Raw genomic sequence first — 16,841 nt, 5'->3', positions numbered from 1 at the left:
TCAATCACAGCCCCGCGCTCTCCTTCCAGGGCCGCGAACAAAAGGGATTTTCAGCCCCGCGCCCCGCCCCTCTGCTCCCAGCGCCGAGCCCTGGTTGGCTGGCGGCGGCCCCGGCGGCCGGCTGCCCGCTCCGCCCCGCTCTTCCGCTCGCTGATTGGCTGTGGGTCACGGGCGGTGGGGTCGGCGATTGGCCGGCGCGATGTCAGTCGCAGCGGGGCCGGGCGGAGGCGCCTGGATGGGGCGCGCGGCCGGCTGGTAGCGGCGGCGGGTGCGGAGCTGGACGGGGCCCCGGTCAGGTCAGTGTGTCGCCCGGGGGGGCGCTGCCTCCGCCCCCGGGTCCGCGCGCGCCCGGGGAGCCGTTGGGGGGCGCGTGACCCCCCCCTCCCCCCCGGCACGCTCCGCCGGTTGGGGGCGGGCGCCGGGCTCGCGCCAGGTGCCCCGGGGGGGGGGGGAGGGGAGTTAGCAGCTGCTCCTGGCGTGTGGGGGCCGGGGGCGGGACCCGACCCCGCGCCGAGGGAGCCGCTAGCGTGCCCCAGGGTAGCGCAGCGGTCCCGCTTTGAGCCCGTGTGTGAGCCTTGGGCGGGGGTTGTGCCGCTCCCCCCCCCTCCCCCCAGAGCAGGGGCGGGCAGGACAGCCCCCGCGCGTCCAGCGCCGGGCACGGGGCTGATGCCTCCGGCGTTGCCGGCCAGAGTGTATCGACTGTCTGCTGGTTTTGCAGGGGTGAAGCGGGCAGCCGGGTGCGTCGGTACACAGAGCCTCTGGGGGAGCTTGCGCCCGCACCTTTGTGAAAATTGTTTCCTGCACGGTGTGCCAAGCCAGGGTCCCTTCGTTGTGTGATTGCTGTGCTTTCGTGGTGTGTCGCGCGGAAACAGTCCTCGCGGCGTGACGGTTTCTGGAGTTCGTTCACTCGTCTCTCCTCCATGCAAACACAAACACTTCTGCAGTGGGAACAGAGAACGGAATAAAGGACGGTCCATGAGTATCTGAAGGACGGATACACCGTGGGGTGGGGGAGAATTGTTCAAAAGGGTTTCCCGGGGACTGCAATGAAGAAGGGAGTTCTTCAGGCTGAAGTGTGTGCCTCTCCCCTCTTCCCCAAGCTCAAAACAATGAGAGGGGCATGGAGTGGACTTCCAGAGGAAGTAATGTTGCTATTGTTTTGGCCCTTCTTAAACTAGACTAGACAGACTACTAGAGAATATAGAGAAAAATATCTCTCATCAAGGCTGGATATAGTCTTTGGGATCCTGAATGTTATAACCCAGAGTATGCAGAGAGGTAGCTGAGTTGGTCCCAGGGTGTTAGAGAGAGAAGGTGGGTGAGGTTCAATAAAAGATATTACCTCATCCACCTTGTGTCTTTAATAACTCAGAGTAAAAGTTCTTGACATCTGTAGGAGGAAGTGGGTTCTTACCTGGAAGATGGAGCAGAAGCTCAAAGTGAAAATCATAAAAGGTTGCATAGTGGCATCCTATGGAGAGAAATGATAAGCAAACTAATAAGAGAGCAAACAAAGGCAGCAGGTTCCTATTTTCAGATACTGAAGATGTTGAACTGGCAGTGGCCTCTCTATGTTACAGGAAAGAGGCAGAGACAACTTAACAGCTATTGGCAAAGCAAAGATAGGGACAAACTGGTAGCAGATGTGCATAGGCACATGTCATTCTGAGGTATGCATCTGATGAAGTGAGCTGTAGCTCACGAAAGCTTATGCTCTAATAAATTTGTTAGTCTCTAAGGTGCCACAAGTACTCCTGTTCTTTTTATCATTCTGAATAGAGATGCTAAAATGGCCATCACAAATCCCTCACCCTGCAGTAAAGCCATTAACAGGGTTATCAGGGCTTTAAAACGGTGAAATTGACTATTTCTCTGTGTAAAACAACAAAAACAACACCCAACTTAAAGCTGTTATCTTCCAAGCCTTTTCTAAATAATCTGTCTCTAATTTATTATGTAGATATTTAATAATCTTTGGTAAGAAAACTTAAGGTTTTTGCCTTTTTTCTTATCTACAATTTGGACTGTGAAGCGAAAGTTAAAAGGTTGATAACTTATGTGTGTTTTTAAAAAAAGCTATATTTTTGTGGATTCTCCTAGCAATTCTTTGTTTGCGTGTTGCTGAAACATGAATTTGGGGAGATAAATAGGCAACAGGCCACCTATCCTTATGAACCAGTTTTGGGACGTCTAGATTTGACAAACAATCCGGTCATCTTTTTTAAAATGTAGATCAGTCATTTTGGATAGTTCCTTTTTAGGTGTCTCCAAGTTACACAATCTGGTCTGTGTGCACAGTATTCATGAACCAGTGTTTGACATCTCCGAGAACAGACTCTGACTCAGAGGCCCAGTAGATGTCATGAAATTTTACATCCTTGGTGTGTAATGGATGGAGTGCTGGCTGAGGCTCTAGCTGACACCATTGCTGGCTATTTCACAGACCAGTATTGGATTTAGCTTTGAAAATCCTCTCTTCTCTAAGTGGAGGACAGACAGAGTCATGAAGAGTATCCGTCAGGGAATTGCTGACAGAATAAAGTAAGGAACAGAAATGTATCTAATTAAGTCTCAAAAATTTACCAGACGTTTACTAGCCTTAGAACTAAGCCTAATAGTGAGAGGTTTTACAAAAGGCAAGGGTGGGGAAGCGCCCTCTACGGGCCAAGCCCTGGAGTAGTGCCTCCATGAGAAACCCAGAACTCCTGCTCATGAGGAAGGGGAGGATATTGCTTCAGGATCTTGGCTATTGCAAGAAAGTGAGGAAAAAATTCTCTGCCACTCTACTCTTTACTAGTCTGCTTTTATGTGTGGATCCTCTTCTGTGAGGAACACACAGCCTACTTCTCTTTCCTTGCTTAGTAGGTTTTATGCTACAGGTATGACATCCTACATCCAGTTAAACTTTTTCCAAGCATGAAATTGACATGAATCTTGAATTTCTTGCTGCTATTCAGAACCATCAGGGCTTCAGTGAAAATGACTTTGGTTTATTAACTACTCTGCTGTTGCTCAGCAAGGCTTCCAGCAGCAATAGAGTCACTGGAGCTGTCTGTGCACAGACTCAGGAAGACAAAATTTCATCTACCAACCTCTGAAATGTAAACCACATGTATCTTTGCAAACATTCGGGCTAGAAACATAGTGCCCCATGCTATAAGGTGCTGAACGCATCTGAATTCAGTTGGTGTAAAAGGTATTTAGGACTTAACAGTGTCAGGCCATATATGTATGTAGCGGCAAGAAGACGTGGATTTTTCAGGCTCTTTATCTAAACATTCGTTTTTAGAAGAAAGGTCTCAAACCTGAGATGATTGACCCCAGAAATGTCTGGTCAGTCCATCGTTAACACAAACATGCTTCTGTTGTGCATTTTAAAAAAGTTTTGGTCTTAACTGGCTCCCAGCCAGAAAAAAGTTTTCATGTGTTTGTGCAAAGCATCTTAGTTTGAAGGTGGCTTATTTTGTGTTTGTATTTGACTTAAAGATATGTATTATTTGGCTTTTAGTCTTGAGTCCTCTTCCAGAGCTTTTGTCTGCAGAGCATTACCACAGCACAGGACAGAGAGTAGGGGATAGTGGAAATGAATAGGTGATTTCCTTTTTCTTAAATGAAGAGATTTGCCACCCAGTGATGTAGCTGGAGGATTTTATATACAGGGGTTTCGTGTGTGATATTTGTAGACTGTAGTTCTAGAAAACAGACGCATATAGTTCAGGGGGATTTTAGGGATGAGTTTGTCATCACAGTTTAAAGAATATTTTAAGAATAACTTGGTGTGGGGAACTTGTTATTTTGGGAGAGGGGTTGCTTTGTTTTTCTTTTCGTTTAAATCTTTCACCATCCCCCCCAAATAACCCTAAATACTACTCATTTTAACTTAAAATTCTGTTGTGGTTTTGGCTTACTGCCTAATACATTTGAGGAAATGTAGAAATTAGACAAGAAATTAGAGAGAGTGGTATGCCTGTTCTTGAATAGTTAGCTGAAAGCACAGATGCAATATTCTATATGCAACAGCATATTTTTATTTCACTGATTTACAAACTATCCTTTCAGGTTCTTGCATGGCCTCTATCGCTGAGGTATCTGAACGCCTGTGAACTTCTGAAAATATCAGCCCTTTTTCAGTTATGAGGAGTTAAAATGAGGCTTATTCAGAGCTGTAGACACAGAAGCATTGTTGAAAAACCAGCATATTTGTAGCCATAGCGTATGAAAGGACAGGAAGTATCCCCAGTCATTAGAGGAAAATGCCCACTTCTGTTCTGTGTAAGATATTGCAAGGAAAAGCACAAGACACATGAGTCAAATCCTTAAGAGTATGTGGACTGTCTGACAGATCTCTATTACATACTCAGCTGTGGTGTGGTTAGGTTCTTGTCTGATTAGAACACTGGTCCCTTGGAAGTCATGGAGTATGTCATCAAGCTCTGTTGGAGTCAGTGGACCAGATTCTTCTGTTAGGCTAGGGACTTCAGATTTACACTCATGACTACAAACAGAATGTAGCCTAGTGCCTTCATAATAATCTGTGCAGGTATTATGCATGATTAAATATACTGAAATACTCCTATTATTTGGTAGTGTACCTCATCCTTTCCTCCAACAGTGTATGCTCAGAATAATTAGGTCGAATGTAAAACCAGTTTCAGATACATCTGTAAGATTATGTTTAAGTATTTATATTTAAAATTTCTTTTAATATTTATTTTTTGTGTATTTCATGTTAAATTCTGGAAAGTAGGTTATTTTAAGGGAAATATTGACCGGCTCAGAAGAAAATGTGCCATAAGAAATGTTGCTTTCAAGTATTAAAAATTACGTTTCTGCTGAAAAAAGCATAGCACAGCTAAAAGGAAGTTTACCTTTAGACAAGCAATAAGCAGTTCTGTTTGTTTAAGCTCTGAAGTTTTGATTACTGTCTTAAAAGTGTAGCAGACCTCAGACTCAATAAAAATATTTATTCTATAAGACTAAATACTATGTAGTTTTTGTGGTTTGATCTCTGTGTGTTCACACAGGTTAACATATTGCACTGGATGTGAACTGTAATGTTCTAATTGTTATTCCTAAGTATTGTTTTTAAAGTTGTAAGTGGAGCTTTTTATTTAGGAATATAGAGGTACTCGGTCAATTCTCACCAGTTGCACATGAAAATCTACTTGGCAGGATGAATGTGTGTGTGGTATTAACAGGGGGAAATTGTGCAGGGATAGAGAGGGAACAGTCCTCTGAATAGCATTTAGAGGGAGGAAAATTAGAGAACTTAACAATATAAAGGACATGCCTAGAGTGACCCAGGATAGGATTCAGATAGACAATGGAATTTATTGGTGTAATGGCCTCTGAGTTATTTTTTTGATTCAGAGACATCTGGTGTTCTTGTGAAATTGGGCACCAAAATAAATGGGGTTGACTTTTAGTTCTTTCTCCTTCCCCCCACCAGCATCCCTCAAGATAAAAGGGCTAGACAGGTTCCATTTCTAAATGTGCATGGGTTCAGCAATGTGGGATCTGCAAGGTGTCATAAGTGACCTTTCCCAGTGTCTTAAAACCATAGTAGTACAAGTGCGTTTTTTTCAAAATACTGTTTTAATTATGTCTGTCTTGTGAGATTTTCGTTATTAAGACATACAGCATGGCTGGGTGAACTGTGCTCTGAGTACAGTTATCGCTTGCTTGTATGTGACTTGTTGCTGTTAGGCTGTATGTGTGTGTCCACCATCTCAAAGTATCTTGAGCTTCATGAAGTTGAAAATTAAAGTGCAAGCCAGTATACATACTGACTAGTTTATATAGCTTGTACTTTTGGTTTCTGTAAATAGTCTTACAGGAGTGTGTTATGAAGTGCTTATTTAGAATAATATCTTTGGGGGCAGGGACTCGGTTCTTTAGCACTTTGTAAATGTATGGTGTTATAGAAATAGGACATGCTTTGGTCAAAGTATTACCATTTTGAATTATAAAGGTTAGCTCTGTGTTCTGATAACTTAGAACATATTGGATAGCCACCGTGCTTATGGCTGCAGGCAGTGTGAACTCCCCTCTTATTTGTACTTAAATCCAGTTTGTGAGCAGTGGTGGCAAGCAAATGCACCATAGTAGGAAACTCTCACAGCTTTGCAGAGGATGTGCTGATTGTGAGCTAATGCGGAAATAGGCATAATTCTCCATGTACTGCTGATAAAACAGATGCTGGGTTTCCATTTTTTCAGCGTGAAAATTGATGTTCAGAATAGTGCTAAATGTACTAGTGTTAGTGCAGTTAGTTTTTTCACCTTTAGGACCTCGAAAATTACAGGGGAAAATATCAGCTTTCTTCAGTGATAAAAGAAAATATTTGTCTTATTTTAAATTTACATCCTCTCTTCACTGAACGAATACAACTTAATAGTGAACGTCTCTCAAAATATGATTTGATACTATTTCCTGTAAATATTGATTCAGTCTTAACCTTCATAAATTAGTCTGTGCAAGAACTGACTCACTGTTAAAATTAAGTCATGCATTTCCTGGGCAGATAGGATGTTGAGATTTAAAATCTGTCCATGGCAGTCATGCAGTTCATAAACTTCAAAGTGCCTACTTAAGCATGGTAAATTTTAAAAACTGAAAACAAAGCCAAATTCCCTGCTCTGGTCCCAACCTGTAAAATTAATTCTAGATAGTGATGGGAGTTGCTTTTTGGATGTTATGATTCTGTTCTCTGCTTCCGTTTATAAATGGCACTACACATTTTCTTTCTTCCCTGTGCAAAATAGCTATTATAACTAGGCAGCTATTTCATAGACTAGAAGTGACATAATTGTCAACCAAACAATTCCAGGCATGAGAGAGGTGTCTTGTTTCTGGTCTTGCACAACTATCTCTCTAGAAAAGTATATTGATCAGTTTACAATTCTCCAGCAATTGTCTACTTACAGAATAGTCGTTAAGAATGCAATGTCTTATTGAAATGGGAATCTAATCAAGTTCATACAAATATGAGTCTCCTAAACTGGAAAAGCAGTAGAAATTTTAAGTGTAGATAATGAGATAAAATTGAGTACAAGAGGCTGCATGGCTGGTGGTTGAAGCAGAAGACTGGGAATGTGGATTTCTGGGTTGTCTTTCTGATTCTGCCACTGTTTGAGGGATGTTGGGAAAACACTTGATGCCTCTTCTGTAAAATGGAGGTGATGCATACCTCACACATGAGCTGAGGCTTTCTATGAGCAAGATTCACTGGGCTCCTTTGATGACTATAGAAAGGGAAAATATTAATTATATTATGATAAAATACACTAGATCACTAATGAACTTATTTGCTTTTTTTAAAAAAAAACGTTTTAAAAAAATTAGATCAGTTTTTAGGTTTCTACTGATTCTTCTGTCAAAGGCATTTCTTTTCCAGGCTTGGCAGACCCTAGAATATTCCAGATTCTGGCTTCATGGCCAGCCAGCCTATACAGCAGAAGGAATGGTACATGTTGGAAGCCTGTCCTAGGGTTGGGGGAACATCCAGGTTCCTGTGCAAAAGTTTATAGTTAAATTTTAAACTCCATGAACTCTCTTATACTAAAGAAAGAATACATTAAATGATTTAGTCTCTGCAAAATATCATGCAAAGAAACCTGGATGTATTACGGACGTTCAGACCATAGAGAAAGAACATGTCTACAAGTGGTTCCTGTGTCTGATTTATAGGGTGGAGTATGCCTCAGACAATAGCACCTGAATATGACCTCCCAGCAAAGTCTATCTGAAGCAATTGGAATAAATGTGGTTGAAAACTGTCTTGTATTTTTGAAGCCACTTAATGCAAGATGACAATGCCAAGTAACACTAAGCTTAGAAAGAGACTAGGGAATAAGTATGTCTCCTAACATGTGCCAAACTTAGTCTCAAGAATGTGCTCAAATGTCTGAAAATGGGCATATAAGCAGTCTAATTTCATTGGGAATCCACAGACGTTACTGGTTAAGGATTAAAACTGCATGGGAACAGATTAGTTTTTGTAAAGGTATATTCAAAATGATTTGAGTAATTTCCTGACGATAACTTGGTCTGTAACTTGTTTGGAAGTAGTTTTCTCTTTTTCAATATTTGAATTTTGGGATGTTTGTTTGGATGCACAGCTCAAGTGGATGGTATGTTGTTACTTGAGTGTGTGAGAATAACGTTAATTTCAAATTTGCTTCCTTCAAATGTTGGTTCAAAATCTACTGTTTTGGTGATCATCCCTGCAAAGTAATTTAATTTCTTCAAATACTTGTGGAAAACAAATATGCAGAGGAATGAACTCAAAGCATATTTGTTTAAATATTCAAACAGATATTTAGAGAAAAATTGTACTAGTCTCCCAGCTCTAGTGGTAATGAAGATAGAGCAAATATATTGTTCGTTGAAGAAATCCGTTTTTCAGTACTACAACCAATCCTCTGATTCCCCCCCCCCCTTGTCCTGAATATAGCTGGGTTTTTTTACTTAAAGGCATTGGTTGGGATACAGCTTTTTTTTTTTCTAAAATGCTGTAATATGCTATACACTGCATGTGCTGACTTTAAAACTCTGTTTTGAAATGAAAATGCCAAAATAATTCAGGTGTTTCATCTTAAAAAAGCTGGGCCAAATTAAATTCTTCTTAAATGTCCTCCCTTGTTTAAAGAAGTCTTCCCTTTACCCTTCTGGCAAGTCTCAACAATTCTTATAAAACTCTAATTAAAACTTTGAATGTGGGGACTGTGTTCCAGAACCCATGGATGTTCAATGTATTTGCCGGTTCAGAAAGCCCTCTTCCGAAATAACGAACATTTGCAGCAGAGATCAAAGCATCTAAAGCCAAACTGCGACTGTAAAATGTTCTGAATCTGATTATTATCTCAGTGCTTTTAGTTCTGCAAAGATGACCCAGAGTAGAAAGAATTTTTGTCTGTGAACAGTAGTGGCCTCAACTTTTGCCCTTCAGGGGAATTATTCTCCTGAAAAGAAATGTGTTCTTCTTTAGTTTCCTTATTGTTTGTATTTGCTTGCTCTTCAAGAAAAAAGGCTGCTTTAAATCCAGTTGTCTTCCCTTTGCTGTAAGAGTGGCATTAAATATAAACTTCAAATTTTAATCACTTATCAGCTTTGAAAATGTTTGACTATTTTTCATTTGCGTTTTAACATCAGTGTAGTATCTGGAAGCAAATAATCCTGGGCAGTTCACCAACTTGCATGAACAAAGCGGGAAGATGGGATTTTGTTGAGAATTTCCAGGCACTTATTTGGCAGTTTCAAGACTTCTCCTATAGCTGTAATTTTTGTTTGTTTGTTTTTGTTTTGTTTTTTTAGGAACAGGTCATGCCTCCTTTTTTTTTTTTAAATAAACATAAAACGTGTTTCAGTGAGTCAAACAAAAGTGGGTTTGTTAATACACAGCAGTAGACTTCATATTGATTTGTTTACTCATAACTAAATTAAGAGGTGGTCTCTAACTCAGTCACTGTCCAGTGTAGAAATGGAACTCAATATCTTGTTGGAATTGCCTAGAAGTATTCACAGCTTTCAAGTAGGGTAGCAACTTGTCAGAAGGGAATTCCCTCCCTGTAGGAGGGAATTTAAACTTTCTACTGCATCATGCTGCTGCTACTTGGAGAACCACTTACTTCCTCCTCTGTCTTGAAGGCCCCAACTTATGGCTGGCTGGTCTTGTTGGAAATCATGAAACCAGACATTTAGAGGTTTACCAAACTGTTTATTATACAGTCACACTTCTTTCCCTCAGACAGTAAATTCATTTATCCGCAGTACTGAACACATGCTATGTTGACAGCTCTTTAATGACTAGTTACATTGCATTTTAACAACCACAGTACCATAAACAGCCGTAGCTATGCTTTCATTTAAGAAGACTCTCTAGACATGCCAATGTAAGTCTACCCAGAAAATCCCTATAAAAAAGCTGTACTGCTCTGCTGAAACTTTGCTGCTTTAATACTTCACACTGGACTTTGAGTGAAACAAGAATATTAATTCCTACATGGAGTGCCCTCTGATTAATGCTGAGGGGAGGAATAGATCATTACTTTAAATTCCTCTTAAAGTGTATAGAGGATACTTTAAGGTTGTTACTCTTCTGGGTGAGCAAGACAATGTTCCTTTTCCAGCAGCTGGAAAACTTCATCTGCATAAATAATCCATATTTGTTTGCAATGCTGTAGCTTTGTTGGCCCCAGCATATTAGGGAGACAAGGTGGGTGAGGTAATATCTTTTATTGGACCAACTTCTGCTGGTGAAGGACACAAGCTTTCAAGCTACACAGAGCTCTTCTTCTGGTCAGAAGAGCTCTGTATAGCTTGAAAGCTTGTCTCTATTATCAACAGAAGTTGGTCCATAAAAAGGTATTACCTCACCCACTTTGTGTCTGCTTAAACAAGACTGAACATGGCTTTATTTGCTTAGCTCTACACAAGACAATTATGCAAAGTAGTAGTGACTTTAGAGTAATAGGTTTCACTGGATTCCATTCTGCTGCACATATCTAAACAAAGATTACAAATTAATCATCCAGTAGGTAAATCCATCTTTTGCTAGCACAGTTGAGCACCATATTCGTTCATGCCTCCCATGACATTTTTGACTTTTAGCAAGTGTTAAGAGTGGCAAAAGATTGTGCTGAATTAGACACATGTAGCTGCTGGTGTTGCCTTACAGTGAAGGATATGTGCAAGAATGTGTTGTAATTTTAGGACTTTTCACAGCCTATACATGTTGGATGCAGAGTATTTTAGGCTTCCACTATAGAGACACAGACTTGTTAAAACATATGAAGTGACTATTGTTGCTCTTAATTAAAATCCAGTGTCCAGAATATTGGGTCTGCATTCTAATGTGTATCACTTAAAATTGTAGTTCACAGGCTGCTATGGTCTGAAGAAATTCCAGAGAGAGAACAGAAACCAGAGTTCTGCGTGTGTGTATGTTTCTGTGGCATTAACCTTGTGGAGTGACTTGAGTCTGTGCCCCAGGAGATGTCATTAGGGGTGGCTCAAAAGGTACAATGTAGGTTTGAAATGCTAATTTATAAACTTAATATTTATCTTATGGTAGATGGATCAATTTGAACTGCAAAGGTATTTTTCTTAAGCAGCCATTTTTAACCTACAAGTTATATGCCTGAAGTATGGGTCCATGATTAAGTCCTTAGTGGGACATTTGCAGCTATATGGTTCAGATTCACAATCCATAGTAGCATGATTTAAAAAAAAATCACTTCTCCCTCCTATTAATTTTGGCTGCTGCTCAGTGAATATTGTGCATTAGCACTTATTTTCTGCCCACACCATCTGGGTATGCATATGCTTGTGAACCCCTGGGAAAAGGTGAAAAATCAATCTTCTGCAACTAGTTATGGAGGTCATAAAGAAAACACTGGTGTGTATGTTTTCTCCTTTGTTTGACAATACAGCTTGCAATTTGAAAAACTAAAAGGTCTGAAGTTTCCAAGTTCAATGAAGGTTGTGCATTCCTGGGTCTTAGAATATCACAGTTGGTTTTGTTCACAGCAACATCTAGTGAATTAATTCTTTTCTAATTACTTTTGTTTTTCAGGTATTCAGAATGAATCTGGAAAAGCTCAGCAAACCAGAACTACTGACACTATTTAGTATTCTTGAAGGAGAACTAGAAGCAAGAGATCTTGTCATAGACGCCTTAAAGGTATGTTATAAGTAAGTTAATTGGGTCAGAAATGCTACCATGTTCCTGTAGGTTCTGCCAAAGGCCTGTATCGCAACGTGGGGTTTAGCAGCAATGATTTATTACTTTTTAAAAATTCAGACTGGATTTCAGTGGCATGTGTTAGTCAGTGCTGTATATTGATCTGTATCTTGGAATTCATTATCAAAAAGTTGGCTGCAAAAGCAAGCAGTTCACTGTTTAAGTGCAGAGAGCATTTTAAATGTCAGTACTTCCTTTTTGATAACAAAACTGCTCCTGATTCTTAATCAGGAAGAATTAAAAGGGTTAGTTTTAAACTTCTTTAATTAAATGTGTCATATGTTCCTGTTTCTTCATTAAGAAAACTCTTCAGAGCAGCAGAGAAGATCAGCTCTCAAAATCTCTCTGGCAAGGGTGACTATTCTGCTGCTTCCTAAGAAGCAGATGCCAGTTCCACGCTAAGAATAACATAGCCCCAATGGGATAGTAAGGCTGCATCTACAGTTCAGGCGGGGGTTGTGATTCCTTTGCTTGTTTACACACATTCGCACTGGTTCTCATCAAGTTAGCGGGAGTATAAATAGCAGTTTGCCCATGGTAGCACTGCTAGTGGACGCAGAGGCACAGCTGCTGCTAGCATTGCTAACGTAGCTATAGTGCATTTATGTCCACGCTAGTTCTCTCCAAGAGCTCACAGTGTAGACATAGCCCGCATGGTGTTCTTGTACCCTCCTTTCATGTAATATGTGTATTAAGTTGCTAGAAAAGAAAGAGAGCACCAGAGCCTTCGCTGCCTGTGTGAACGATGCACAGAGCTGTTTTGTTGGAGCTGGGCAGCGTGGTTGAGAAATGTGTAGCTGATGTTGGGGCTTGCATCCACACTGACTAGCTGAAACTCAACTCTGACAAGTTGGAATTAATGCTCCTGGAGAGAGGCAGGCCACCAGATGAAATTGCAAAACTGCATCTGCCCCTTCGGTGGGGTAATTGATTCATCTCTTGTTACTCTGTCACGGACTGAAGTCCTGTTATCTCTCTAGAAGCATCTGGATGGCCTATACCGGTAGTAGTGTTTTCTCCATCTGCAATTGGCTAGAAAATTGCATCCCTTTCTTTCAGATGCAGGACCTTGTCATCCTTATCTATGCCTTTATCCCCTTGTAGTTTGTCAGCTGCAATGCACTCGACATGTGTTGAGGAAACCATACCTTAAGACCAGTCAAACTTCAGCTGGCCCTTGTAGGGATCACATTATGTCTGTTCTTCATTATTTGCACTGGTTTTCTGTTTGTCTCTGGGCAGTGATTGAAGGTGCTGATTTTGACATGTTGTTTACCCGATATAACTGAAATTTCCTTTCTCTGTGTATCAGGGGAGCTACAATTATCCAAGGCATTCGGGTTTAAATGAGAGAGTGCAGAGAACAGTGTGTTCTTGATGAGGTGTTCTTAGCTGTGGCGCTGACTCCTCCATTTTATCTAGCAATCTTGATCTGTTGTTCTTCAGGGAATGTTTTCAAATGCAGCTCTTCACTAAGGTGCCTTCTGAGAGGGAATATTAAATGGGAGAGTGGGTGTGTGGGAATAATGAGGCAAAAGTATTGTGGGGAAAAAATTAGAGAAGTTTTGTGAGGGTTGACTATCTGGTAACTTGTGTACAGTGACACAGAATTTATAGCTAGGTTCGTAATTCCTGTCCTGGGTCATGCTAAAATTCCAATTACAGTCATTTTGCATGGTCTGTACTTTGTATGTATGTATCTTGTAGCTAGTGCAAGTGGTTTATCTCTTTCTGGCTGGGTGGCAAAGATTAACCACATCTATCTCAAATCTAAAGGTGGGATAGATAGTCATGTGGGCCTGCTGTCTGAACACAATTTTATTGCAAAATGCTGTATGTGTAAAAAGCTTGACTCCGTTGACTTGTATGTGTAAAAAGCTGCTCTGGGTTGCTTCTCCGCATGCTGTGTGTTCTATGGTAACTGCAAAATTCCATGCAACAGTTCTGACATTGACTCTTGGTGTTCATAGAAGGATTAGGGTTGGAAGAGACCTCAGGAGGTCATCTAGTCCAACCCCCTGCACAAAGCAGGACCAATCCCAACTAAATCATCCTAGCCAGGTCTTTGTCATGCTGGACCTTAAAAAGCCTCTAAGGATGGAGATTCCACCACCTCCCAAGGTAACCCATTCCAGTACTTCACCACCCTCTTAGTGAAATAGTTTTCTCCGGTATCCAATCTAGAGCTCCCCAGCATTCTATTCACTTTATAGTCTATTCATCCAATCCATACTTTTTTAACTTGCTGGCAAGAATACTGTGGGAGACCGTATCAAAAACTTTGCTAAACTCAAGATATATCACGTTCATCGCTTTCCCCATATCCACAGAGCTAGTTATCTCATCATAGAAGGCAGTCGGGTTGGTCAGGCATGACTTGCCCTTGGTGAATCCATGTTGACTGTTCCTGATCGCCTTGCTCTCCTCCAAGTTCTTCAAAGTGGATTCCTTGAGGATCTGCTCCATGATTTTTCCAGGGACGGAGGTGAGGCTGACCAGTCTGTAGTTTCCTGGATTCTCCTTCTTCCCTTTTTTTTAAAAGATGGGCACTATATTTGCTGTTTTCGAGTCATCTGGGACCTCCCCCGATCGACACGAATTTTCAAAGATAATGTGATATGTTGTAGTCTCACAATGTCCGTGTTCTGTTCTCCCTTTGTTAACTTCCACCCTTTTATGCTGCTTCCCCATTTCTTTTCCCTTTTATTTTTCATCGTATGGGCTTGTATATGTTTATATGTATTTTTAAGGAACTAACCACTATAATGCCTAGATACCATTATTAAAAGTTTGTATAGTATTATAGTCACACAATAGTTCTCTTGCATCACACATTAGGAGGAGGTTTACAGTGGATACCAATGGGACAGTCCTGCAGCCTAACATGGACTCTGCATGTTTGCTGGCAAATAAAAGCAGGTTCCATGTGTAGTACCTTGAAAGCTTTACCTTCAGTTCCTCTGCATTTGATCCATTCTAAAACATCCAAAACTAAATGACAAAGCCAACTAACTGTAGCTCTGTCCGCTTTTGAAGGTTACCAATATGCTTCAAAGAGAGAACCCCATGAATGGTTGGTTTTACAGCCTATTCTTGCTATGCTGTGCATTATAACGTCTTCTGTTTCTATTGGTAACAGATGTTTAGGTAGTTATTACACATGTTTTCATAAAAGATTGCTTTTGTTGCACTAGTCTAGTTTTATTTACTGCAAGCAGCTTTTGTCTTGTGTAAAGCTCTTCCCCCAAATAGGGAGAACACCCAGAGAAACCACAGCTATAATTAAGAAAGCATTTTGATAAGAAAGTGCCGGATGCTATCAAGTATAAGTGTTGTGTTTAGTCTGCACATGTTGTGTTTAGGTAAGTGTTATCTTTCCAGGCTTCAGCACTGGGCAGCATGAATGAAGTGAGAGGAAGCTAGCAACGTTGCAGTCCACTCTGTATTCCATTAGATGACTGGAAATTGGATTTAAATTTGTATACAAAAGAAAGCTGCCTATTCGACTCCATTCACCGGATCCTTTGGTTTGAAATAAGATCTGGCTTGGTTTAAGATTTGGGATCTGCCTTGTATGTCAGGCCATCACCTCATTAGTTTTGCACAACCTGATCTTGCTGTCAGTGATGATTATTCTGTAGCTGACACATCATGGTTTTTGTCTTCATTATTTTTTCTCCTCCTCCGTTGTGCAGGTGTAAATCTCTGGGATTGTTTGGAGGAGTTTTCCCATGTACAAAAAGATCACTCTCTCTTTGTGAGGGAACTTCCACTTCAACACCCATTTTATTCCCTGGGGGATTTAATTTTTCACAAAGATACTGTGACCTGAAGCAGTTACCAAGTGTAGAAAATTCTCCTTAAACTCCCTGTTTGGGGCGGCCATCTTATTCAAGCCATCTGGCTAAAGATATTTGAAGAGGGAAAACACCAAGGAAGGAGAGAAGTAATTGTTTGGGGTAGTACAAGGGGATATACCTTGGTGTAATAGGAGAATTCAGGTTTCCCTCCCCCCACAATGCAACGAAAATGCTAAGTTTCTACTCAGCTTTTGAGCCCTGTGTACCTGTGGTGGTGTAGCCAAGAGAATAGTGCTATTTGGAAAGACCTTTTCAGAAATACACGCAGCAAACAGTATGTTAAGGTGAAAGGATAAACTAAGTAATGCATATTGTGAAATCTCATGGCTCCAGTGGCTAAAAAATTGAGCAAACATTAGCTTTCTGCGTTTGAGATATGGTGGGAAAAGGCTTTTTATTATTTGATTAAATGTGCTTTATCTGTTCAATAATTTTGAAGTTAGAGAAACTGGAACATTAGAAAGGAGGAAATGGAACTGGCAGGTAATTGAAGTAAATCGTAAAATGTGACTGTGTTCAATATTAAAGGTTACTTCAAGTTGGGTTGTCATTACTTGTAATGTTATTTCAGATATCTCAAAACTGGAATGGCAGGTTGCTTGCCTTCCTACAGTGCTGACTTAGCTAGCCTTCTTTCAGATGCCCTTCTAGCCTCAATCCAATTCAGAGCAGACAAAAATACTGTGTGCTGAAAAAACCTTGTATCTTAAGGCCTTTATTGAACTTTCTTCTTGCATCCAGACAGTGTCTTGTTTTTTCAGGACACCCGTTACTCTCTCACAGGCTTTGTGTAATGGTCTACAAACACACTTAGTTTGTACTTTAGTGTAGATCTGCATTCCTGCAATTTTTTTGATAGGGTGCAAGGGAGAGGCTGACCCAAAGTAAGATGGCTTCAATGTATGTACATTGAAATAATGGCATGAGCAACAATAATTAAAATGGAGATTTAACCAGCAGTGAAGTGTTTGTGACCAATTCATACAGCATAAAAACAACCAAAAAAGAATTTCACAAGTACATTTGAATAATTAACAAATTAGATGAAATTATGGTCTGCTCATGGCGATCACCTAAATTAAAGTGGCTAAGTAATCAAATTAATTACTCTCCTAGCTCTAGTAAAGGATCAATTGTAATGTGATTCACAGCCTCCTACCTTCCCCCCTCCTCAAAATAAAAGTATAGAGAAAACTGAAGTTAGTGGAAAAAGAGAAGTAAAAACTTTGCTTCAAAAG

The 16,841-nt window shown here is 40.7% G+C and overlaps 1 protein-coding gene across 2 annotated transcripts in view; it reads left to right on the top strand.

Moving 5' to 3' along the window:
* Nucleotides 1-203: 203 nt before the first annotated feature.
* CTTNBP2NL (CTTNBP2 N-terminal like) overlaps nt 204-16,841 on the top strand; it is a 37,324-nt gene continuing 20,686 nt past the window's right edge. Inside the window, exons 1-2 of one of the 2 annotated variants that reach the window (XM_084610984.1) lie at nt 204-296; nt 11,576-11,683. In XM_084610984.1, coding sequence (XP_084467110.1) covers nt 11,585-11,683 — 99 coding nt within the window. In that variant the 5' untranslated portion in view covers nt 204-296; nt 11,576-11,584. Of the gene's footprint in view, nt 297-10,954; nt 11,020-11,575; nt 11,684-16,841 lie in introns of those variants that run through there. The other variant, XM_084610983.1, reaches the window with a different exon arrangement.

Source organism: Lepidochelys olivacea (assembly GCF_965140295.1).
Source record: "Lepidochelys olivacea isolate rLepOli2 genome assembly, chromosome: 21".
Classification (NCBI taxonomy): Eukaryota; Metazoa; Chordata; order Testudines; family Cheloniidae; genus Lepidochelys; species Lepidochelys olivacea.
The sequence above is the reverse complement of the archived record's forward strand: the minus strand, read 5'-3'. Positions and strand labels throughout refer to the sequence as shown.